Raw genomic sequence first — 26,230 nt, forward strand, 5'->3', positions numbered from 1 at the left:
CCCAGAATTTATATTTAGATCGCTATCCTACTTAAGTTTGTTATGTACATGGTGTAAGGGTCTTACATCTTTCTTTTGAAGGTGGAGATACAATTTTTCCAGCATCATTTTGTTGAAAAGCCTGTCTTTTCTCCCATTGTATGCATTTTGGTCCTTTATAAAAACTCAAGTGTCTCTGTGTGTTCGGTTGTCTTTCTCTATTCAGATCCAGTGGCCTACATATTGATTGTTATATTAATATCAAGCTGTTTTGATTACTGTGGAGTATAGTATTCTTTGAAATCAGGAAGCAAGAGGTTTTCCACTTTGGTTTTTTTTTTTAATTCGTGTTTTCTTTATCCTTTTCCATTTGGAGTTGATGATTTATTTTTTCTATTTCTTTGAAAAATTACCCACCCATACTTTAGATAAAAACATTACCATGTCCAAAAGCCACAAAGGGATAATTCACTGAGAATTACATATGTACGAAACAAACAAATGACAACAACAAACCAAACTCATTGCTTTCACACAATTCCAACTCATAACAAGCCCACAGGACAGAGTAGACCTGTCCCATTGGATTTTCAAGGCTATAATTTTCACAGAATAGACTGTCATATATATAGATGCACCTCAAGAGCAGCTAGTGGATTTAAACAGCTAGTTTAGCTAGCTGAGTGCTTAATCCCTGCCCCACAAGGACTACTTCAATATATGTCCATTGATGCTACTCATCATCTTCTTAGTGAAGAAACTACCTGCATGAAACAATTGTTATGTTATCATTTTAAATGTTATAGGAATATTGTTACTAGGGAAACCATTTTTGGAATATTGCTCTATTGCATGACCAGGGAGTTACAGTTTACTCATCTGATGGCCAACTGAATTAGGTAAATAGTTTTACATGGTACAAATTGGATCAAGTGGAACTTGATATTTTCAGTAACTATACACCATTCCACATAATGGAAAAAAATACAAGTTGAGAAATGCAAGTGTTTGACCACAAAGGTCAAAGGAGTGAACATGAGGTGTGTGTGTGTGTGTGTGTGTGTGTGTGTGTGTGTGTTTGAGAGAAAGAGAGAGAGAGAAAACCAATATTGGGATATTTCAAGGAGCTAATTTCTATAGTATGTGGATACTACCCTTCTCACAGTAGTTCTCACGAAAGAACTAAGAGCAAGGAAAATGTAAATTTTGAAATAACCCATAATAAAATGGAGCAAAGGACTGAAAGGCCAGCTGGGAGAAGCTGCCAACTCCCAGGCCAAGTGGACAGAGTGTAAGAGTTGGTTGTTTCTACAACAGTCTGGGGCGGGACAGCTACAGAGGCTGGTCTAGAACTCCACCTCTCAGAGGGAGTTGAGAGTGTGCTCCCTCACAATAGGACCGCATAATGAACTCCTCATTAAGTCAGTTCCTCCCATTTTGCAACACTCTCCCCAAAGAGTGGGCGGCTCAGAGAAGTCATAATTTCTTTTTAATTTCAAACTTCCTGAACAACTTCAACAGGACTCACACATACAGAAGATGAGAAGACAAAGAGAAGGTAGTCAAATGAAAAAAAAAATAGTATTACTAAGGGCTGAGAAGGAGGGGAGGGCCTGTGAATGGAGAAGGAACATGCTGTATAGTTTTATACCAAATATGCATGGGAGGAGAATGCCATGTACTTCAAATGAATTTGCTTCTCCTGGGAATTACAGGTAATTACAGGTAACTCTCCTGTGTAACCCAGGTAAATTTTCTTGCATATCTATGTGTTTCTATCTTAAAATTGTTTAAACATTGAAGGGATAGCTGGACAAAATATGCTGTGAGGAAAAAGAAAGGACATGTAATTTCTTAGAAGAGAATAGGATTTGGTAAGGAGCTGTGTTTAACTGTTCATGTTGACTGAGAATGTGAAGAGCACTATCAGGGAGAGAAGACACGAGGGGCGACAGCCAGACGTACTGCAGGAACAGATAGATAGATAAAAGCTAGCTACATGATTGACAGATTAGCAGATAGATAAATATAGGTATATATAGATAAATCACATATATATATAAATTATAAACTGGGATATTTTAATAAAGTAGAAAGCTGTAACTTATAATTGTTGTGAATCTCCTTTTTTTCTTCCTTCTCATTCTTAATGGTATAAAAAGCATGACAAAAAGCCAGAGGCAAAAAGGAGAAAGCATACATTGTGTTATCAGTCTTTTAATTTTGAACCATTGACTAAAAACATAGTTCTTCTTTTACACAATGACTATTAATTTTAGGAATTAGAGGGAAATGCTAAATGGAATCAGATGACCGAAATGACTACTAGCCTATTCAAAATTTATATTTTGTTTCAAAACTCAAAATTATGAGTTGGGATTCAAAGACAAAGTTTCATTCAAAGACAAAAGGTCATGCCCCCAAATTAAGTTACGGTGTATATTTTTGTTTTACTTGTGTAATAATGTTGCTGAAAATTCATGCTGGATGTATCCATAAGCAACCTTGGGCAAGAGAGTGGCCATCATTGGAGCCGGGGTCAGTGGCTTGGCCTCCATCAGGAGCTGCTTGGAAGAGGGACTGGAGCCCACCTGCTTTGAGAAGAGTGATGACATCGGGGGCCTGTGGAAATTCTTGGTGAGAAGGACATCTTCAATAGGAAAGGGAGGAGGGAGGATGTGTGTAAGAACACACTGCTTTAGCAAAAGTTTCCGAACTAGCTACCGCGGCAATTATATTCATGATTAGATTTGGAATCCAAGAGCTATAATACCAGAAGCAAGTACCTCTGTGTACAAAGTGAGTTACTTCCAATTCAGAATGAAAGTAATAATGGACTAGCTCTGGAGATGTCTGCTTGTGTCCCAAATTCACCCTTGATAAATCATTAAGAGTTGCTTCACCTGGAGATAAAATTGGTAGTCAAATATTGGGTAGAACTACTTCATTGACACATTTTTAAAAGAATAACTCTTCCCATTCATGTATTCCTATTTGTTAGGGGCTCTCAAGTCAGTTGCAACCCATACCAACCCTATGCAGAACAGAATGAAACACTGTTGGCCCTGTTGCTTTGTGCGCATCTGTTTCTGTACTTTGTCAATTCATTTTGTTGAGGGCCTTCCTCCTTGTTGCTGCCCTTGTTACTTTACGAAGTGAACACAATGTCTTTTTCCAGGGACTGACTGGCCCTGATGACATTTGTACATGAGGCAAAGTCTCACCATTCTAATTTCTAAGAAGCGTTCTGAGCATAGGGTTATCAAATGGTCTCTCAGCGATGTGGGGTACAGTTTTTAAGATCTGTGTTAGGCCTTTTGAGTACAACATAAATGGTTAGTGATGGTGATTTCTGACTCAGAGTCCCCAGACTGTGAGTGAGCCTCTTTCAGTTGTTTTAAATGATCAAATGTGTAGTAGTGTGCAGCTGTAGACATCAAAAAGCCAAACTCACTGCCATCGAGTCAATGCTGACTCACAGAGACTCCCCGTGGATTTCCGAGACTGTAACTGTGTAGGGCAGTAGAAAACCCAAACTTTCTCCCATGGAGCTGCTGGTGGTTTCACATTGCTGAATAGGCAGGTTGCAGCCCAGTGACCTCTGTGCCACCAGGACACCTTAACTGTAGCTAAAGGAAACAAATATAGTAAGTTATTTAGAGTTTTCTCTTACTACTGTGACAAAATGTTCTTACTACTGTGACAAAATGTAAATAAGATCATGACCTCCACTCAAGTACTTATTCAATGCAAGAACACTTTGTTCTGTCAAATTGACATTCCATGAGGCACACCTTCCAGACTCCCTTGCTGAAGACAAATGGGTGCATAAGTAAATGTGATGAAGAAAGCTGATGGTGCTTGGCTATCAAAAGATATAGTATCTGGGGTCTTAAAGGCTTGAAGGTAAACAAGTGGCAATCTAGCTCAGAAACAACAAAACCCACATGGAAGAAGCACACCAGCCTGCGTGACCACGAGGTGTTGAAGGGATCAGGTATAAGGCATCAAAGAACAAAAAAATCCTATCACTGTAAATGAGGGTGAGTACAGAGTGGAAACCCAAAGCCCATCTGTAGGCCACTGGACACCTCCTTACAGAAGGGTCGTGGGGAGGAGATGAGCAAGTCAGGGTGCAGGGTATCAACGATGAAACATACAACTCTCTTCTAATTCCTGAATGCTTCCTCCCCACCCACTATCGTGATCCCAATTCTAATTTACAAATCTGGTTAGACCGGAGGATGTACATTGGTACAGATAGAAGCTGGAAACATAGGGAATCCAGGGAAAGGAGGGTGAGGTGGAAAGGGGGAACCGATTTCAAGAATCTACATATAACCTTCTCCCTGGGGGGTGGACAAAAGAAAAGTGAGTGAAGGGAAACATCGGACAGTGTAAAATATGACAAAATAATAATAACTTATAAATTATCAAGGGTTCATGAGAGAGGTAGGAACAAGGAGGGAGGGGGGAAATGAGGAGCTGATATCAAGGGTTCAAGTAAAAAGCAAATGTTTTGAGAATGATGATGGCAACATATGTACAAAGGTACTTGGCACAATGGATGGATAGATGGATTGTGATAAGAGTTGTACGAACCCACAATAAAATGGTTTTTGTTTTAACAAGAAAAGAAGTTCATGAGTTATACACTATCTCTCAACACTTGTTTTTAGGTAACCTTAAGTCACTTTTGACTCATTGCGATCCTATGTACAAAAGAAAGAAACACCACTCAGTCACACCCCATCTACACCATTGTTGTTATGTATGTGCCCATTGTTGCAGTCACTGTGTCATTCCATCTCATAGAGGGTCTTCCTCTTTTTGGTTCCCCTTCCACATTACCAACCATGATGCCCTCTTCCAGGAACTGATCTCTCCTGATAACATGTCCGAAGTCTCACAATTGTTGCTTCTAAAGAGCATTCTAGCTGGACTTCCTCCAAGATAAATCTATTTGTCCTGTTGGTAGCCCATAGTACTTTTAACAAACTGCCAGCATCATAATTCAAATGCATAAATTCTGTGGTCTTCCATATTCAATGCCCAACTTTCACCTAAATATGGGGTGGTCTCACATACTGTGGCACACCTTATTCCACAAAGTAACATCTTTGATCTTTGACACTTTAAAGAGGTCTTGAGCAATATATTTACCCAATGAAATTCTTGTTTTATTTCCTTTTTTAAAAATCATTTTATTGGGGGCTCATACAACTCTTATCACAATCCATACATACATCCATTGTGTCGAGCACATTTGTACATATGTTGCCATCACCATTTTCAAAACATTTGCTTTCTTCTTGAGCCCTTGGTATCAGCTCCTCATTTTGGTCCCCTCATTTCCCCACACTTCCTCCCTCATGAACCCTTCATAATTTATAAATTATTATTTTACACCTTACACTGACTGATGTCTACCTTCAACCACTTTTCTGTTGTCCATCCCCTAGGGAGGGGGTTATATGTTCGTCATTGTGATCGGTTCCTTCTTTCTCTCCCCACCTTCCCCTTTCCCTCCTGGTGACCCTACTCTCAATATTGGTCCTGAGGGGTTTATCTGTCCTGGATTCCCTGTGTTTCCAGCTCATTATGTATATGCTCTGGTCTAGCCAGATTTTTAAGGTAGAATTGTGGTCATAATGCTGGGGGGCAGGAAGCATTAGTGAACTAGAGGAAAGTTGTATATTTTATCTGTGCTATACTGCACTCTGACAGACTTGTCTTCTTCCCGTGAGGGGATGTCCAATTGTATACAGATGGGCTTTGGGTCTCCACTGTGCACTCACCCTCATTCACATTAATATGATTTTTGGTTCTGGGTCTTTGATGCCTGATACCTGATCCCACTGAAACCTCATGATCACACAGGCTGCTGTGTTTCTCCATGTGGACTTTTTTGTTTCTCAGCTAGATGGCCACTTGTTTATCTTCAAGCCTTTAAGACCTCAGACTCTATATCTTTTGCTAGCCAGGCATCATCGGCTTTTTTTTTAAACCACATTTGCTATGCACCCATTTTGTCTTCAGCGATCATGTTGGGAAGGTGAGCATCATGACATGCCAGGTTATTAGAACAAAGTGTTCTTGCATTGAGGGAGTACTTGAGTAGAGGCCCAGTGTCTGCCTGCTACCTTAATACTTTTCATATAAATATATGTACATAAATCTCTTTCCATATCTTTATATATATATTTACATATGAACATGCCTGTATTTAGACCTCTATACATGCCCATTTGCTTCCTAGTTCTTTCCTCTATTTCCTTTTACTTTCCTTTTGTTCCACTATCATGTTCGGCCTTCATTTAGGTTTCAGTAATTCCTCTCGGTTACATTGCCCTTGATCAAGCCCTACCAGGCCTCCCACACCCTCATCGCCATCAATTTTTGATCACTTGTTGTTCCCTTGTCCCTGGGTTTGTTAACAGCCACTTCCATTCCCCTGCCTCCTCCTCTCCCATGTCCCCCTGGAACTGTTGGTCACTACCCCCTCTGGATTGTTTAGTCTACCTATCTTATCTAGATAGACATGCAGAGACAATAATAAGCACAAAATCAAGGCAGAGCAAAACAAAGCAACAAAAGAAAACCCAAAAACCAAGCAACAAAAAAAGAAAGAAAGAAAGAAAAGAAAAGCCTATAAAGAGTTCTAGGTCTGTTTGTTGACCTGTAGGCATGTTTCCAGGTCGAGTCTGATGAGGTGCCATGCCCTGGCTACACAGTCCATTTTTGGTATTCCCCAGGGACTTCATTGCTTTGCTCCCCTTGATGCTCTGTTGCACTGCCTTAGCGTTTCACCCAGTGTGGTGGGATCAGATAGGGCACAATTCTCCCACTGTGTCTCCAGTTTTGTCCTGCATAGTGCTATGGATCAGTGAGGGGCATCCTGTCTCATGGTGGATTCAGGGTTGTTACATCCACCTGTCAAGTCTTTGTTTTCATCTTGTGGTAGAACTTTTCCTCCCTCCGTCCCTCCTTAGCTGTGTGTTATGTGTGTGGTGGAATTCATTCTCGTCTTCTTTTCACCATGGGGTCAAAGATGTCTTGGGCATTGCTTTCAGTGCTTTGACTTCTGGATAGCATTACGCTATGTGGTGGTCTCATGTTTGTGTTCTGTGGATGTTGGTCTTCTGAACAAAATTAGCTGGGAAGTAATTTTCAGAGTGCTGGGTTTAAAAAATTTTTTTTAATGAGTTCTCTAAGTTTTTCCTGATCTAGGAAAACCCTTACCTCTCTGTCTATTTTGATGGAGAATTTGGTGGGAGAGAGTATTATTGGGTTAACATCATTCTCCTTCAACTTTTGGAAGATGCTGTTCCTTTCTCTCTTCTTCATAGTCTCTGCTGATAAGTCTGATCGTATTCTTATCTGACTATCCTTATAGGTGACTGCCTTTTTTATTCTAGCTGCTCGTATCATTTACTCCTTTTCCTCAGAGTTGGATAGTTTGAATACCATATGCTTTGGTGTGTTCTTCTTGGTGTTCAGTCTAATTGGTATCCTCTCTGCTTCCTGGGTGTTTGTCTGATTCTCCTTCATTCAGTTGGGGAAGCCTTCTTCCAAGAATTTCCTCAGTAACTTGGCTGTTCATTTTTCATTATGTCTTGCTCCAGCAACCCATTTACTCTAATATTGTTGCTCTTCATAGCATTATTCATTGTTCTCAGATTTTCTTCAGCTTCTCTGATTATCTTGTTTGATTCTTTCATGTTTGTTGAATTCTAATTTGCTGTCTTTGAGGTTGCTAATACAATTCTCAGCCTCTTCAGGTCTGGTTTTAAGGACTTTTACTGTTTGTTCTGCTTTTGCTGCCTTTTCCCTTAACTCATATTTCCCTTCGTTAAGTGGACTTTATCCTCTCTATTTTTTCATCATTTTTCTGTATTGATTCCCTCATGTCCTGTATGACTCTAAGCAGCAAATTGAGGGTTTCTTTGTATTGCACTTCAAAGTCTGCCTCTTCTATGCACATTGCCAGGTTCAGGTCCTCCTCAGAATTGCATTTTGTTTCTCTTGCTTTCTTGTAGTGGCTGCTGATGTGGGTTGTTGTCTGCATGCGTTTTGGTGGAGCTCAGCACCATTTTCCTGGGAGTACAGGAGCCCTGTGAATTCTTTCTCAGAGACTAGTAAGGATGATTCTAAGGACTACCTGGAACCAGCTGTGCTTGGGGTTCTAGGTTCTTCTCTATTTCACTGGGTTTGACTCTCCAATAAAAATGATTCTCAGGTTTTCCTGGAGCCCACTGGACTTCAGGATCATGCTGTGTCCCCAACTTGCTGGGGTTTTGCTCCCTCTCTAAGCACCCAAGATTCTCTTTTTGGAAGGCAATTCAGTTGGCCATTTCAGGAAGTGTGGACAGGGTGCTCTTTTGGAGCAGGGGTGATGCTGGGCAGGCTGTTTGCACAGGAAACACAAGATAAGGGCCCTGTGCAGAACCAGAAGCCAAGAAGCATCAGCAGGATGTGGGGGTTGGGGAGCTCAGGGTCTTGAAGTGGCTGCAGTGGGCTGAGGGTAGGGTGGTGAAGCTCCGGTGGTGGGTGGGGCCACAATCCCTGGGTGGGTCTGGGCCTGTCTGCACCAGTGATGAAGGCGGATATGGGCCTGGCACCAGGCCACTTGCAGGTCAATGCTGTAGGAAAGGTCTGCCCACACATTGGTACAGACCCCTGGGGTGCCATGAGGCCCCATTGCATGTCTCAACTCCCCAGTCAGCCTCCCTTTCCACCCAAAACTGATAATTGCCTGCGGAGCTCCTGATGCAGTTACCTTACCTCTACCTCGTAGCCATCTTCCCCAAAGTCCTGGGACTGTTTTCTTAAAAAAAAAAAATTACTGTCATGTGTGTCAGAGTGGAACTGTGCTCTAGGGTTTTCAATGATGATTTTTCAAAGTAGACAGTCAGAACTTGTTCTGTGTGGATTCAATGTCCACCTTTTTGATTAACAGCCAAGAAACTTAACTGCCTACAACATCTGGACTCTCATTTCCTACATCACTTTCATATCCCTTCTAGTTCTTACTATTAACCCTTGCTCTACTCCAGACAATGCATCTCCCTGTTGTTTTTATTCACTGTAAAAATAATGTCCTTTGTGGCCAGGCTAGATGTCTAATAAAATATTACCCCTTGTCAATAGTCCCCAAATAATAAGTCAGTAAACTCTTTCTTGTTTTCATGAAGAGAATCACCTTCTTCTGAACATACAACTCTTTGTTCACTCCCTTCTATGTTTCTAGACAATATATTAATTTGTTTTGAAGGTATCCTCTCACCTTGCATTGATTATCATTTCTGTCAAGCTTCCTGAATGCAGTAAAAGCTACTAATCTTTTCACCTCCTTTCCCAACCTTCACACACCAGCTGGGACAACAAACCATGTGAGTGGCAAGAATTCATGCCCTCTTTCAAGATCACAGTCCTACAAGGAAAACCTTGCACCTGAGCTGCCATGTAATCACCCGTCAGAGTCCAGCCCCAGTTACTCTTGCTTTGACATAATTATAATATTTCAATATATTAAAGAGTCTTACCCTGGTGGCACTGACAACTTTGAGTTATATGAGCCCTATGAAAAATCTCTAGTGCTGGATGCCTCAATCATGGAGCCACAATTGTCCACAGAGAGCTGTAGTTTGACCTTTCCTCCCAGGACACAGTATTTGGTGTGTAGAATGATGGCTGCAGCTGTTGCTATTGCTTTTTTTTAAGGAGGAAAATATTTTTTCTTTGACACATTTTAGTTTTATTGGCCCTTGAAAAGTGAAAATAATAAGTCTATAATGCCATAACTCTCTCCTTCATTTGTTTTTCTGTCTCTCTCTTTTTTGGTTTTTTTTTTTTTTGCAGATCATGGTAACTTTTGATTTTTGTTTCCATATCAGTAGATCTGCTCCTAAAATATTAATACTGCTTGATTACTTCAATTATTTTCATATAGTCGATCTTCTCTGCTGTGGCTTTTGTACAGATTGTAAGGCTTGTGCCATGGGAGAGATCAATCAGGCCACAGTTAAAAAAAAATCAGAGTCTCAGATAAATACAGGTAACTACTTGGGGGACAAAAAACTGAGTCAAAGGAGTACCTGGAAATGATGTGGAAAGAGTTTGGAAGGGACGGTCATCACTTGATGCAGCCCAGCACCCACTGGCTCTTTTTGAGCAGCGTTCCAAATTCAGTCGGTTGGATAACTGCTTTCCTCTATCCCAATTTGTATACTTTCTCCAAAATTCACTACCATTGAGTTTGTTCTGACTCATAGCAACTGTTGAATCAGAGTATACCTAACTTCTGTCTATTGGTTAAATGGCAAGTTCATGCCTGCTTGTCTCCTAGGGAAGCAGAGCAGTGAGTCCTCAGATGCACCTGTCTTCATTTTTCCGGCACATGGATCACACGGGCAGACACAACACTTGAACAGCCAGTCAGATTCCCTCGGGAAAGACATTGCATTCTGAGGGAAGTGAAGCAAGGATGGACACAATAGCTATATTTTCTTTGTTATAGCAATAATGAAGAATTATGGGGCAATAGGGAGTAGTTCTGGAGTGCTCTGGAGTAGTCCTGACTGTCCTACAGGATCACCCTGAGTTAGAATTGAATCAATGGCAGTGAATTTGGTTTGGGTTTTATGTTGACTGATCTTGTTCACACCATCTCCATAATCATTAGGATGTTTGTGTCAATTTTTGTGGCTATTAGGTCAGTCCATCTCACTGAGTACTTTTTAAAAAATCCCTCTATGTTACCAAACATTGCATCGTTGTCTAGAAATTCACCTTTCCTAAGACTATGTCCAAGCAAGTCAAAGTCTTAGCATCTTTAATTTTCTAGGGCTTATTTGTTTTTCCATTTAGACATCCACAGTATATTCAATATACTTCATCAACACCACAGTTTGAATACATAAGTTCTTCTCTTTATTTTCTTACTATAAAATCTTCCCAGGCATACGAAGTGGTTATAAGGACTACGGCTTGGATTGGATGCACCTTAATCAGCAAATTGACATCTTTGTGTTTTAACACTTTAAAAGGTCTTTATTCAGAAGATTTATCCAATAAAATGGGTTTTATATACATCAACATGTATGTGTATGCAAACTAGAAGGATATGTGGAAAATGGAGTTAAAAGATAAAAGAATTTCCCACAAACGCCTTGCCATCAAGTCCATGCTGACTCAGTGATACTACAGGATGGAGCGGAGCTGCTTCTGTGGTTTTCTGACACTGTAATTACTTATGGGAGTAGAAAACCTCATCGGTCTCCCATGTCTGATGTGTAAGTGGAGAAAGAATTTATAAAATCATGCACATAGCATTCAATTCCCTTGTATAAGAAAAATCCATATATATATAGAGAAGAGTCTGAAAGGGTATAACTAAAATGGTAACAGAAAAACAATCTCAAAAAAATAATTATGTGTGATTTATATTTTCTTCATTATGTTTATTTGTGCATTCTAATATTTACCATTAATGTATTATTTGTACTACAAGGGAAACAGAACATGTCTAGACCTATTGAATCAAGTTTAATTAACTTATTTTCAAAAGCAATATTTCACTACAGTGAAATTAATATGCAGGGATGCTTACAGAATGTCATTCAATGGTTTCAACCTTTGTATATCTTCCTCTTTTATCTAAGACAAAACATCATTCTGACAGGTTAAAAAGTAGCTTCAGTTTGAAAGAATCCAAATACTTAGTGTCCTAATACCTAATGTAATATAATTTCACCCTGAAATTACAAAGCCTCATTGATTTAATGTTACAAACAAAATTCACTGCCATCAAGTCAATGGAGACTCATAGCAACCCAACTTCCCTGGAAATTACATGTGAATAATTTATCTTTTTAAAATCGTTTTTTCTAATAAAGAAATAACAACCGTTGTAAATTTCATAATACTAAAATGCATGCAGTGTTTAATCAGATACAAAAATCACCAGATTCCACTGATCAAAGAGAATATGCTCAACAAAGGCTGCACTCTCCGCCTGAGGCCGGCAGGTTTTCAGTGACTGGTATCTCTCTTGTACTGGCCAAGGAGAGCCAGTTATTAGATGCTGAAGCATGTCTCAATCAGATTGATAAATACAAACAGTTCATGAAAAAATAGAAGGAAAAAATGGAATCTTTTCATCAACTTTGTAATGCTCTATATAAAAAATTTAATTATGTAGTTTTCAAAAGCAATAATTTACATTTAAAACCAAAAAAATCATCAGATTATTTAAGTTATCTTTTTATCATGGTCTCATCTCACTCCCAACCCACTTCCAGTTTCACCATTCTTTCATTCCATCCACTTCTGTAATAGAGGCCATTGCAAATGGACCTAACGCGTCTGGACTTTTCTGTTGGTTAAAAGAGCAGCCTCTTACTACTAATTAGAGATGGGTGATTTTTCATCCACAGCATGGTTAAATCATGCTGGAAACCAGTTTCAAAGCCAAATCTGCCACATAGAAAGACAATAAACAAATATTTATGAGCAATCAGGACAAGATAAACTCTACCAATTAGCCTTTGTGAGAAATATTCTATATCTAGAATTTATCTAAACTTGTAGTTGGAGTTTAGTAACCAAACTATTCTAAATCAGTGTTTTCCAAAGGACCTCTTAGGAATCAAGGCTTAGGTGTGAACAACACCTTGGAAAGAGTCAGAGAGAAGGGAAAAGAATCTGAAAGACTGCACCTGGCTTTTTGGAAAAGAGGTACTTATGTGGTTTGGTGGTCAAGAAAAGTTGAATATTCTCAGAGTCAAGTATCCTGCTAATGCTCTCTGACCCCTCTGATCTGACACCTGTAACTCTTATAGATTGAGCTTTGGAAAATATCCATCACTACATTCAAATTGGCTCAAAGGAAACAGTAATGACCCTAATCACAGAGTCCCAAAAGGATGCAGTAAGATTCAAAATTCATTTCCCTAAGAAAAATAAAGATATTAAGAAAGGTATATGCTACATCCTAATCCCCTTGATAAGCCTTTGTAATTAGCATCAATTATTTATAGTAACACTTATATTTGTGCCTTACCCTTCTGAATTTGCTTTCAGGTAAAATCAGATTCAATATAAGTGCTAACTATTTGGACCTGCCCCTGATTCTCACTTAAAACCCTCTTTCCATGAATAATTACATATTCACAGGACCGTGCAGAGGAAGGCAGAGCTAGCATTTACCAGTCGGTCTTTACCAACTCCTCCAAGGAAATGATGTGCTTTCCTGACTTTCCGTACCCTGACGACTTCCCTAACTTTATGCATAACCGAAAGCTCCAGGAATACCTTGTTTCATTTGCCAGGAAAAAGAACCTTCTGAGATACATAAAATTTAAGGTAAGTTGTTATCAATAAATTAGTGTTTGGCATAACTGTGAGGAAGTCCATGTTTCTTACTGGATTCCTAGGATTCCGTTTCAGTATTCCTTTATTATTTGTCAACCTTTTTAATAGTGGTCACATAGGGTTCTTATGCCACAGTGCCATTAATTTAGAGACCCACAACCCAGAAATAAAATATCCAAAAATTTGAACTTAAAAGCATTTCTTTCTAAATAACGTAGGATCATATTAAAATTTTATGTTAATTTTAAAACATTGAGAACAAAAGGAAAATCTAGATCCTAGATATGAAAACTTGTAAGAAGCAGATAAAGCTAGATGTTTAAGAAATAATCATCTTAAATGGTCATATTAGAAAATGAGAAAAGTTTAGAATTCCAAAAGGTAAGAATGTATAAAAAATTATGAAAAGAAAAACAGGATAAATCCCCAGAAAATAGCGTGAAGAGGTTGTTTTTAAAAGAAATGAAATAAAACAGATTCAAACACAGGGAATCCAGGACAAGTGATCCCTTCAGGACCAGTGGTGAGAGTGGTGATACCGGGAGGGTGGGGTAGAAAAGGGGAACCGATTATAAGGATCTACATAGAATCCCCTTCCTGGAGGACAGACAACAGAAAAGTGGGTGAAGGGAGACGTCGGACAGTGTAAGACATGACAAAATAATAATAATTTATGAATTAACAAGGATTTGTGAAGGAGAGGGGAGCGGGGAGGGAGGGGGAAAATGAGGAGCTGATATCAAGGGCTCAAGTAGAAAGCAAATGTTTTGAGAATGATGATGGCAACAAATGTACAAATGTGCTTGACACAATGGATGCATGTATGGATTGTGATAAGAGTTGTGTGAGTCCCCAATACAATGATTTAAAAAGAAATGAAGAAAGGCAAGCAAGGTGTTGGTTTAAGAGCCATAAGACCTGTAACAAAAAGCATTGTTCAGTTCCGATATCTGGTTAAGGGATACATTGGATGGTGTAAATTATTTTAAAAACACCACAACAAGAATAATATAAAATTTATTAGGGGTTCATGAGTGTGGTAGGCTGGGGCAGGTGTAAAGAGGAGCTGTTATGAAGGGGCTCAAGTTGAAAGAAAATGTTTTGAAAATGATGGCATCTGTACAAGTTTGCTTGATATAATTGATTGATGGATTCTTATAGTATCTGTAAGAGCCTCCAATAAAGTGATTTTTTTAAGAAAAAATGAAGTTAATACTTTGAACATTCTAATAAAATCAACACTTGAGTAATAACTGGCAGTGTGTGGCATGGGGCGAGTAGAAGTACTAATGCATACTGTGCAGAATAAAGGTGCAGATAAAAAGATGCAGTGAAAGAGAGGGAGGCCCTGAAGGAGATGGACTGACACAGTGACTTTGAAAATGAACTCCAATATAGCAACAGTTATGAGGATGGTGCAGGACAGGGCGGTGTTTCGTTCTGTTCTGCACAAGGTTGCTATGGGTCAAAACGGTCTCCATGGCACCCAACAACAACACTGCAAGACAATTTAGTAGAATGGCCGTATCTAGGATCAAGATTTAAAAGTCCACTGCATTTCTGTAAACTAGCAACTAGAGAAACCATTATCCAAGACAGGTGTCATTTGGAATAGCACAAAACAACACTAAAAATATTCCAAATAAATGACATGTAAGTTTTATGGGTTCAGAAGTGCTCATTTCATTACCATCATTCGTAAGTAATGAAAGCATTATGTTGATGCATATATGTGTGTGTGTGTGCTTATATATAGATATTTATATAATGCTACATTAAGATCCAATAGAGGTTTCCTTTCAAATATAATCAGAAGGATTAAAGATTTTTTTTTAATGTGAGGACACATGGACTGACAACTAGGACTAAACATGGATTTATTACAAAAACTATTGACCATGAGATAGCTTGCTACATGTAATATGTACCTCTTTCACTTAAACTATCATTAGAATCACTGTCATAAAAAGACAATCACTTTTCAACTATGAAAAACACTATAAAGAAATAATGTAAGAATAAGCAATATATATGCTCTATCTAATGTGTTGATTTCCTCTGAGGGAATTTTGAATTTGTAACATATGCTAGTAGTGATGCATTTCTTTCCATAAGCCGCTATCTATTAAGGATTTTCTTTCTGTATTTCTCTTAGACACTTGTATCCAGTGTAAAGAAACATTCTAATTTCTCAATCACTGGCCAGTGGGTTATTACTAGTGAAAAGGATGGGAAACAGGAATCTTCTGTTTTTGATGCTGTAATGATTTGTTCTGGACATCATGTGTACCCCAATCTACCAAAAGAGTCCTTTCCAGGTAAGCCCCAAATTTAGCCTCCTACCTACATGTCTGACAATTGATTTCTATATACCCCCATGTTGGCATCAATCTATCTGTCTTCTATCTGCAGACTGCTTAAGCTAACATACATTTCTATTATGTTTACCCAAACAACTGTGCCAGAAGTGCTAACATTCCATATTACTGTGACTGTATTCCCTCACAACGTCACTTCTGTTAAAGCATTTAATTTTTTTAATGAAATTTAATCATTTCTATTTCCTTCTTTGCATTCAGGTCTAAAACATTTTAAAGGGCCATATTTCCACAGCCGAGACTATAAGGAACCAGGAATGTTCAGGGGGAAGCGCGTCCTAGTGATTGGCTTGGGGAATTCAGGCTGTGATATTGCCGCGGAAATCAGCCGCACTGCAGAAAAGGTACTGCTTCCAAGTAGCGGGGGAGGGGGAGGTAGAGTAAGGAAGGGTGAAGTAGCTTCAAAGACAAAATTAATCGTTATCATTTGAAAGGTATGATGTGAAATTGGTGGAAGACCAGGTACTTGATGTGGAAACTAAATGGTATTTAAAATCCATTTTAAAGGTTTAGGATGGTTTTCACATAGGTATGTCACATGAGCATGGTAAGCAAAGGCAGATCTTTGACAAGGATTATATATTCAACAGTCTTCTCCTTCAAAGCATTGTGTGTCTAATGTGTTGACCAAGTCTCATAAAACAAATGTGCATGAGGGTTCTGACCCTCGGTTAAGACCATCAATTCCTCTTTGTCTCTGTTTGTTCAACAGTGAAACAGAGAAAAATATAGAAGATACTTTAAAGTTAAAGCATTTGAACATTACTTAAGCAATATAAAGTTCTGTATCCATTCATTCATACCATCATTCAGTCTATACTGATTATAGAGGGGCTACTAGGTGCCAGGCACTGGCTGGGGTGCTGGGCAGAAAATGGTGAACAACAACAAAAAAGACATGTTCCCTGTCCTGAAAGTCAAAGTCTATTGTAGAAAACATACAAAAAATAAGTAAGTAAATGTAAAAATATCTCATTTAGAATTATGAAAAGTACCAGGAAAGAAAAATTATGTTATAAAACCTGCAAAGTGAAAAGACCCTGTTGAACGTATGGCATTGAACCTGAGAAATAAGGGTGGGCACAGACAGCAGCAGAAGGCTTTGGACAGAGGGTCCAGAAGCAGGAAGAAGGCCTCTCCAATTGGAACTCAGTGGGAGTGTGGTCTAGAAAAGAATAGCAGGAGGAGGGTTTGAAGTGAAGGAAGAGATGAGGTACAGGGCAGGGTTCTTGAGAACATGCTAAGGAGTACAACTAAATGCAATCTGTTGGCTTTAGAGAATTTGCTCAAATGTGATTGTCTGAAGGCTCAAAACCAGGAACTGTATCTTCAGTCATCATGCCCACTGATGTCATGCTGTGTGTCACTGTGTGTCGTTCTGCTGTAATAGAAACACCACAGTAGACACATTTCATAAGCAAATTTATCCTCTCACAGTGGCGATCAGAAGTGCAAATTCAGAGTGTTGGCTCTGGGGGGAAGGTTTCTCTCGATTGGTTCTGGAGGAAGGTCTTGTTTTCCTTTCAACATTTGTGGACCCAGTCTTCCTAAGAATCTCCATTTGTCTTAACATCAATCTTCCCTCGGGGCCAGGAGGTGCTCAGCAAGATTATGCTCTGATCTCAGCTCTTCCTTCTTAGTGATAATCAGCTTCCTCCTTTCTGCTTGCTTGTTTAATCTCTTTTATATCTCAAAGAGCTTGGTTCAGATGCAAATTAATCCAGTAATTGCATCTTGCAGTTGCCTCCAATCCTGCCTTATTAACACCATAGGAGCTAGAATTTACAACACATAAAGTAATTATATCAGATGACAAAATGAGGACAATTGTGTAATACTAAGATTGATGGCTTAGTCAAATCAATACAAATTTTGGGAGGGAGCACAAGAAAGAGCACAACAAACGACGTGGCATAAAAACACATTTCTATCCGTGGCGAGTCAGTGGGTGGTGCACATGATTAATGCATTCAGTCAATGACTGAAGATACAAGACACCAGAGATGGTGCTGTTATTAGGTGCAGTAAAATTGGTTCCAATCCATAGTGACTCTATGTACAGCAGATCAAAACACTGTTTAACCTAACAGACTAACAGGAGTAAGTATTGCCATAATACAGGAAAGAGCTGCTACTAGACTAATCGAGTGCTTCAGACAGCAATGCTTATGATTACAGATCAAAGGTTTTGATAATTAGAGAGGACTCCAGAAGCAGGTATGCCTAAATCAGTCTGTAAATGATGAATATAAGTCATCATAGGTTGAAGAGGTGGCAGAAGGTGTTCCAGGCAGGGAGAACAACATGACCAGAGTTCTGTGGGATGTGTACTGCCTATTTGACTACTTATCTCACTTACAAGCACAGTAAAATGTGTACTAGTTCATTATTCTGTGCATTACTTATGTACATCTGGCAGTAATGAGCACCAGACTGAGAGATGAGAGTGTCGCTGGTTGTGAAAGTTACAGTCATGTGTCAGGCTGGCAGGGTCATGATTCTCGGTGAATTGTGAATTGTTCAGTGAGGCAATTTGGCAGCTATATAATGATGTACTGATTCTCTATTTTGTAATATGATGTGGTCATATTCCATTTTCACGTAACACTGATTTTCACATAAGGACCTGATCTTTGGAACCTGACCTCGTCAATAAGTGACAAATGGATGCATTACAGATTTGTATTATGAAATGGAGATTCTTAATAACATTTTTAAATTGTAGAATGCATTATCGTACTTAAACAAATGCATATAAATTTGTTGCTTTGTAGGGAGAACAATTTTAATAAACCCATTTTACATAAAAGAATACTGACTAAATACATCAATTATCACCATAAATGAACTTAATGTTTGAATTGTTGTGTTAGAAGATTGAGAATCAGGTCTTCTAATTCCAAAGATCAAAGTAGTTGTGGAAACTGAGGCAGGAAAGAATGTTTGAAGTCAAGTATTGCATATCGTAAGAACTTGAGTGACAGGCTAAGGAAATTTAATATCTCCACAAATAATAATAAATCATTTCTGCTTCTGGAGATAGAGCAAGATACAATTAAATCATAGATTTATGGAGAGTTTAAGGTGGTTTTTAGACTAAATTAGAGAGAAGAATAACAAAATTCAGAGGCTCTTGCAAATTGATCTTTCAATCTCCTGTTATTTGACCAGCCTCCATTACAAGAAGTAGCATTATTAGAGACTTTACTTAGCCAAACTTTAAAAGTGCCTTGAAAATTGTACCATTTGGATAATAGAACAAAATGAGGAGTGAGAAGGACTCGCATTTACTGAGCATATACTACGTGCCAGGCAGTGTGGTGCACATTCTACAAAGAGCCGCACTGGATTAACCCTTGTACAAATTCTCTGTGGCAGGTACTTATCATCCCCATCTTAAGAATGAAGAAACTGAAGATGGGAGATGTTAAAGACAGTTGCCCCAAATCTCATAATTGCTAATGTGGTAACATAAAAAAAAATTAGTTTAAACCTTTCTGAATCCAAATCTTTTGCCCTCTGTTGGAATAAGGGTTGGGACTTTTGTTGAAATGCCACAATTTGGCATCGTAATTATTGCTTTTTAGACAATATTTATCAGGTAAGCATTAGGGAAGTATGGCTAAAATTCAATTAATGGTCATCTATATCATATAAGGCTTGATTATTATATGAAAATTTGCCTGGAAAGCTTGCCTTGTCAGGTTCGTTTGTCTGAGAATCTGACACTGAGATGTGGATGAATGTACAGGAGGATTATTTTGGAGTATTCACAGGGTCAATAGCTCTGCAGGAAGGGATGAAAACTTCCCTTTTACTTTACTCTGAAGCTTGGATAGCGCTCTGGAGTTGTCTCAAGTTGGGGCGAGGAGGGCAGAACCTTTAAAGCCCTGCACCCACCATTCATTAGATGTGGACACCTCAGAAGGGTAAAACCCTGGGTGAGACCACTGTCAGAGGGAGGAAAGCAACACTGCCAGCAGCTGAATAATAGATCTGGTCCCGAGGGGATCTGGGTATCCCTCAGGGTATCACTACTTTCACGCTTGGATTGGTGTCTTCGAAGGTCATCATCAGCTCCAGAAGCGGCTCCTGGGTGATGAGCAGGGTCTGGGATGATGGATACCCCTGGGACATGCTGTTCATCACCCGATTTGAAACCTTCCTCAAGAACACCCTGCCAACAGCCATCGCCGACTGGTGGTACATGAAGCAGATGAACTCCAGATTCAAGCACGAGAACTATGGCTTGATGCCTTTAAATGGGTAAAACGGATGTCAACACTGTATGTTTGTTCACTTTCATCTCCATGTCGACAGCTGAAAGAAAGCCCTCAAATAAATCAGCAGCAGTGGAGTGATCCAATTTCATTCCTCAGAGGATAAATTAAGAGTCCTCTCCAATTTCACAATTCACTTTACCAGATTTGTAGAGCTGCGATGTTACATAACACCTTCAGGAATTAGTCTCAAAAGTAATGATAGTTATAATTAACCTATTTCACTTTAATACATGCCAGAGCCGGTACTAATGCTTTAACAGGCATTGTTTCTATGAATCCCCCCAACAACTCTGTAAGGAGGACCCCGTTAGTATCCACATGTGAAAGGTAAGAAAATCGAGAATCAGGGAAGTTAGTGACTAGCAAATAACACAGACCATGAATTAGAACCAAGATTTTCAACAAGCCCTGGCCCATGGACGCCAGAACCTCTCATTCTGAACCACTGAGCTCGGCTTCTCTTATATAACCCAAAGTCAAGTTAAAACAAGCAGGAGTTCCCCTGTACCCAAGTCCCTTCGCTAGCCTCCCACACACTCAATGAAGTCCTCACTCAACTGTGGCCCCTCACTCTCTCCTACAGCATTGCTCAAGCGGTCACATGGTGAAAAATTATATTGACATCCCTATTATTAGAACCCATGTTGTACACGGAAGGCAACCTCGTCCATTTGTTAATTCAGCAACTATTTATCAAGCATTTATTGCATGGCATGTCCTGCCTAAGCCCTGCGATATCAACAATGAATAAAACAGGCAAAATTCCCTGGTTTCCTGGAACTTATGTTCTAATAGTTGGAAACAGACCGGAAATGAATGACAGATGATCAAATGGAGACGCATGCTATTTGGGGAGAACTACAAAGCAGGAAAGGGTGTTGGGAGTACCTTTAGGATCGATGTCGCTGAGGAGACATCCAAGCAAAGTCCTGAAGGGGGATGAGAAGGTGCGCCATGTAAGTGTCCGGGGAAGATTGTTTCCGGTAGGAGAAACAGCCATGGCAAAGGTGGCTACTTAAGAGCCCTCTCAACCTGGAGTACAGCAGGGAGGAGATAGCCATAAACAATGAGGCAGGGGTGGTAAAAAAAAAACAAAACACACAAAAAAACCTACCAAATAATTTTGAGCTTTGTAGACCACTGTAAGAACCCTTAGGTCTCGAGTTGTAATAAAATCTAAACACTGACGTGATCACTGGCCGCTGTGGTAAGGTTTCCATGCAGGAGCATAGTAGAAAGGAAGAAACACAAGTTAAAAGACTCTTGATAAAAACTCAGATGAGAGTGAGGTGAGTGCACTTGAATCATTAGCAGTGAATGGTCAGGAGGATCCGTTTCTGGTACATTCTGAAGGCAGAACAAACTGCATTCCTGCTGCATTTGAAGAGCATGATCGCCAGAGGGACCTCGTGGAGATTTGCCAGAGTCTTCATCTGAGCAAGCACGCGAGCGTGCAGTTCACATACTGAGATGAAGAACGGCGTAGGTTTATGGAAAATAGCAAAGGGTTCATTTTATACCTGTGAAAGTTAAAATGTCTATTAGACGTTCTGATTCAGACGGGAGCGACTAGAAGAAATAAGGGAAGGGGTCAGCAAAAGGGCAACCCCTGTTTCTTCACACTGTTGCCTTGTCAGGTTTGTCCTTCATCAACACTTCCTAGCACAGAAAAAATATTGGTGAGTTCTCCTTCCTTATTAATATAACTAGGCGTCTTTATAAGGAGTTCTGGTGGCAGAGTGGGCTGTGAGTTGGGCTGCCAACCACGAGGTCAGAAGTTCAAACCCGTCAGCCACTCAGTGAGAAAAGGACAAGACACTGCTCCCATAAAGACTGACGGCCTCAGAAACACACGGGGCAAGTCTACCTGGTCCTACAGGGTGGCAGGGAGTCAGAATCAACTTGATGGCAGGGAGTCAAGCGTATCTATATAAGCCAGATATCAATATATCTATGGATCTAGCTAAGTCTACATCCCGCAAAGATACAGTTAACCCAAACACACAGCTAAGCTGATTCCAACTTATGATGACCATATAGGACAGAGCAGAACAGGCCCTATGGGTTTCCAAGACTATAAGCCTTTACAGGAGCAGAAGCCTCTTGGTCCCCCGCTACGCCCCCCCCCCCCCGCCCACACATACATCTAGATTCAGATACCAATAAAACAAACGAGGAGTAACACAGTTCTGTTGCCTCTACTTTTCACACAGAGCCCTGAGGAAAGAGCCTGTATTTAACGATGAGCTCCCGGCGTGCATTCTGTGTGGCACTGTGTCCATTAAGCCTAATGTGAAGGAATTCACAGAAACCTCAGCCATTTTTGAGGATGGCACCACGTTTAAGGCCATCGATTGTGTCATTTTTGCAACAGGATATAGCTATGCCTACCCTTTCCTTGATGAATCCATCATCAAAAGCAGGGAAAACGAGGTCACCTTATTTAAAGGTATCTTCCCTCCGCGGCTAGAGAAGTCAACGATGGCAGTGATCGGTCTTGTCCAGTCCCTTGGGGCTGCCATCCCTACAACGGACCTGCAGGCTCGCTGGGCAGCGCAAGTAATAAAAGGTGAGTGAAAAGGGAAGTTGACTGCTTAGAAAAAGGGGTACTGATGAGAATGCCATGGGGTCTTGGTGAAAATAAGAATCCTTATTACAATGAACCAACAATTTTCATTAATTGATTAGAAGGACATTCTAGTTATATTAGTTACATGATTATCATGTTTATATTTTAGATAAATCTATAAGATCACATAATTATGATAATTTGTAATGCGGCAGTCCTTGAGTGGTTAAGTCCTCAACTATTAGCCAAAAGGTTGTCAGTTCAAACCCACTCAGAGGCACCTTAGAAGACAGATCTGGCAATCTCCTTCCCAAAGGTAATAGTCTTAAAAATCCAGAGAAATTCTACTCTGTACACATGGGGTCACCATGAATCACAGAAGATTAGGTATAACTGACAATAAAAATCCTAGGTTCCATTCAGTTGTGAGAGAGTATACTTCTATATCCCTCTGCTATAATACACAAGCAATTTAAAACATGTCACATTGAATTATCATATGCAATGACATAGTGCTATTAGAAGAGTTATTATGTAATTTATAATTCAATGTTGCTGACAATTAATCCTAGATAATTCATTAAGCTTAAGAGTATCAGAACTCTTGGTCTTAAGTACATGACAACTTTGTAAACTTATAATGTCAAAACTCGGTCAAATGGCATTGCTTGTGAGATTAGTGAGGAAAGATGTTACCGAGCCAATAATCAGCCAAACTTCAGATATCCACAGCCACAGAAAAGAATTATTACTGAAGAGACAGTGACTTTTCTGCTATTTTCTCCCCTACCACATGTCAGATAAGGTCAATAATGAACTATTAGAGACAGATCGTTTTAGATGGGTAGACTGTCTCTAATATGCAGAACCACCAAATTTCTATATTTTAAAAAGTGAAAGAAAGCAACACATGTGATTGGGGGCAGGCAGGAGAGAAAGTCAAGCAGCATCCCCCGGGAGGAGGTCCTGAGGTAAGATGCTCACTAAGGTTTGAATGGGGATGTGGGAACTTGCAGATCCATGACGGGCGCAAACCAAAATATCAAAGTTGAGTGCACAGAGTTCAGTTGAATTTACAGGCATGTAAATCTGGAGGAGGGAGATTTAACAGGCTTACTTCCTTCTGAAGCAGTAGGATAAGGCTTCTATACTTCCCCTGACTTGGGGGATGGGGGAGGGTGAGAGGTTCAAGGCTTCTCTTATTCCAGAGTTTAAGAAATGTCACAGCGTACCTTATGCCACCTCTTGAAACCAGTCGTATAACCACTTCATCAGCCATCCTCCTTAATCTCCTTTATATTTTTCCCAACCCACGTGGAAATGTGTTGTAGAGTGATGTTGCTCTGGAGAAGGAGCAGTCAAGCACTTGACAGTATGCAGTCCTACCCTGAAAGAGTTCAGGACCAGATAAGCTTGCATTGGGGGTAGGACCTTTACTTTCTGTGAGGACTCTAGTTGTAATCCGGACTCTGAAGGAAGGGGGCAGGAAGCAGAGACCCATTTAACCGGATATTGATGCACAAAGCAAAGACTGAATCTTAGAGGAAATGAAAGACAAGGTAAAACACCCAGTTTGGGAGAACCAGAGTACCAGGACAGAGGAGCCAGGTACAAGCCACCCAGTGGTTGTAGCTGGTGGGTTACTGAGCCCAACTTCTTGCCTTTCTTCTGTTCTCCTCCCTTCCAATCCCCTCTCCCCGACTCGCCTCTGCCTTCTTTCCAGGGATAGGCCAGCCCACAGTAGTTGGAACAAAGCCAGACTAGCAAAGCTTGCTTAAGAGACTCGGTGAGTAGTGACAGTTGGAGCAGGGAACTCAGTAAGTCGTTTTAGGTCTGAAGGAATCAGATCTGAACTGGCAGTTTTAGTCTTGTTCAAAATGATGCCAAGATTCTCCGGAAGACAGGACAAAATAAAACACCTGCAATTGAAGGATCTTTGGACTTGAATGAGTCTGAAATCCTGGAGCTGTCCCAACTCTCCTGGGTCCCATTGTCGTTGAGAATCCATATTCTTAGTCTTATCCAATAACGGTTGGATTCAATAATGGGGACCTCACTAAATTCTATACTTTATCTATTAGAAATTCCCGTTTTGGCAAAGCAGGGTTATTTCCTATGAAGTTCACTTTTTCCTGAAATCTTCAAAAAGAGATGCCTTTTTACCCGTGTTTGGGGGTGAACATTGATTAGATAATCTTCTTGAAAAGATTGGTGATAAATTAGAATATAATCCTAGAAACATTTGTAAGTGGTTTAGGTGCAAAATTTATAATAAAGCTATTAGGTTAGCATTTTTAAATTATTATGACAATCATTCCAAGAATACTAGGGATGGTTTATATATTTGTCTCAAAGAGTAACCAACAGTTTACTTGTTTGAGATTTTATTTTTCTGGATAGTGACCAAAAAGAGTAGAGTTATTAATGTGATTCATAACTTTTTATCCCAAAGGAAAAAAATCCAAGCCAGTATGATACCAGATTTACTTGACTGTTGTTTTTGCAGGCACGTGCACTTTGCCTTCTGTAGAAGACATGATGAGAGATATCGATGAAAAAATGGGAAAGAAACTGAAATGGTAAAAGTACCTATTACAAAGGGATTCTGAGAGGTCCCTTGAGAAGTCAAAAAGTTGCGAGTGTTTGCAACTGCTTTGATCTTCGATGACCACAAATGAGGTCATTAAGTCTGTCAGCTGTGAGCTAAAGTCATCAAACCCACAAATACTTATTTGAGGATCTACTTAATTGTGACACTGTCTAAATCCTATTTTATGCAACACCCAAAGTGAATAGAACTGAGAATGCTCGTGATACAATCAGCTCTCCATGGGTCCTGCCAGCTCTCACAGGAGACCTGGAAAGGATTAGAAGTTAGAGGGGGTTGGGAACACCTGAATATGGGCTTCTAGTTTATAAACCATATCTCCTCAAAGATGCACAGGTTACCTTCAAACAGGGGCCTCTAGCAAAAATGGTTCCTGGGCTGCAGTCCTGGCTCTGTCACTAATTAGCTTAGTGACCATGAACTTATAACCTCACTTGAGAGAGCAGTAATGTAGCTATTTGTAAATGGGAGTAACCGGCCTTCCTCAAGTGTCGTGCAGTGTTGAAAGTTGTCTAGATGAGATTTATATAAAAATTCTTTGAAACAACTATAAACTATATAAGAGAGAGATTCTCTTTATTAACCCAACATTGATTCCAGTTAATACACTGATACAAAGGTGTGAGGGTTTTTCTTTGTCTTTGTTTCTGCTCAGAGCTTGGATATTCATGGTCGTGTTTCCTCCACTCCCTCTAGGTTTGGCAAAAGCGAGACCATTCAGACGGATTACATTACTTATATGGACGAGCTTGCCACCTTTATTGGGGCAAAACCCAACATCCTATGGCTTTTTCTCACAGATCCCAAATTAGCCTTGGAAGTTTTCTTTGGCCCTTGCTGCCCATACCAGTTCAGGCTGGTGGGCCCAGGGAAGTGGCCAGGAGCCAGAGACGCCATCCTGACCCAGTGGGACCGGACCCTGAGACCCACGACGACACGAGTTGTTGGGCATCCTCAGAGGCCTTCCTTCTTCTTCCGTTGCCTCAAACTCCTTGCAATTCCTGTTCTGTTCATTGCTATTTTGCTTATGTTGATTTAA

The 26,230-nt window shown here is 39.9% G+C and overlaps 1 protein-coding gene across 1 annotated transcript; it reads left to right on the forward strand.

The window, feature by feature from the left end:
- Positions 1-1,384: 1,384 nt before the first annotated feature.
- On the forward strand, positions 1,385-26,230 carry LOC142438996 (flavin-containing monooxygenase 3-like). The gene is made up of 9 exons (XM_075541060.1): positions 1,385-1,400; positions 2,480-2,616; positions 13,156-13,344; positions 15,509-15,671; positions 15,933-16,075; positions 19,798-19,997; positions 22,228-22,583; positions 25,090-25,162; positions 25,888-26,230. The coding sequence occupies exons 1-9, from the start codon at positions 1,385-1,387 to the stop codon at positions 26,228-26,230; spliced, it is 1,620 nt and encodes a 539-aa protein (XP_075397175.1).

Source organism: Tenrec ecaudatus, chromosome 1 (assembly GCF_050624435.1).
Source record: "Tenrec ecaudatus isolate mTenEca1 chromosome 1, mTenEca1.hap1, whole genome shotgun sequence".
Classification (NCBI taxonomy): domain Eukaryota; kingdom Metazoa; phylum Chordata; class Mammalia; order Afrosoricida; family Tenrecidae; genus Tenrec; species Tenrec ecaudatus.

What these genes read in the sequence shown, in the direction of transcription:
- LOC142438996 (XM_075541060.1), top strand. An exon ending in TCAGCCGCACTGCAGAAAAG is followed by an intron (nt 16,076 to 19,797) that starts GTACTGCTTCCA and finishes GTGTCTTCGAAG; the next exon opens with GTCATCATCAGCTCCAGAAG. An exon ending in ATGGGAAAGAAACTGAAATG is followed by an intron (nt 25,163 to 25,887) that starts GTAAAAGTACCT and finishes CACTCCCTCTAG; the next exon opens with GTTTGGCAAAAGCGAGACCA.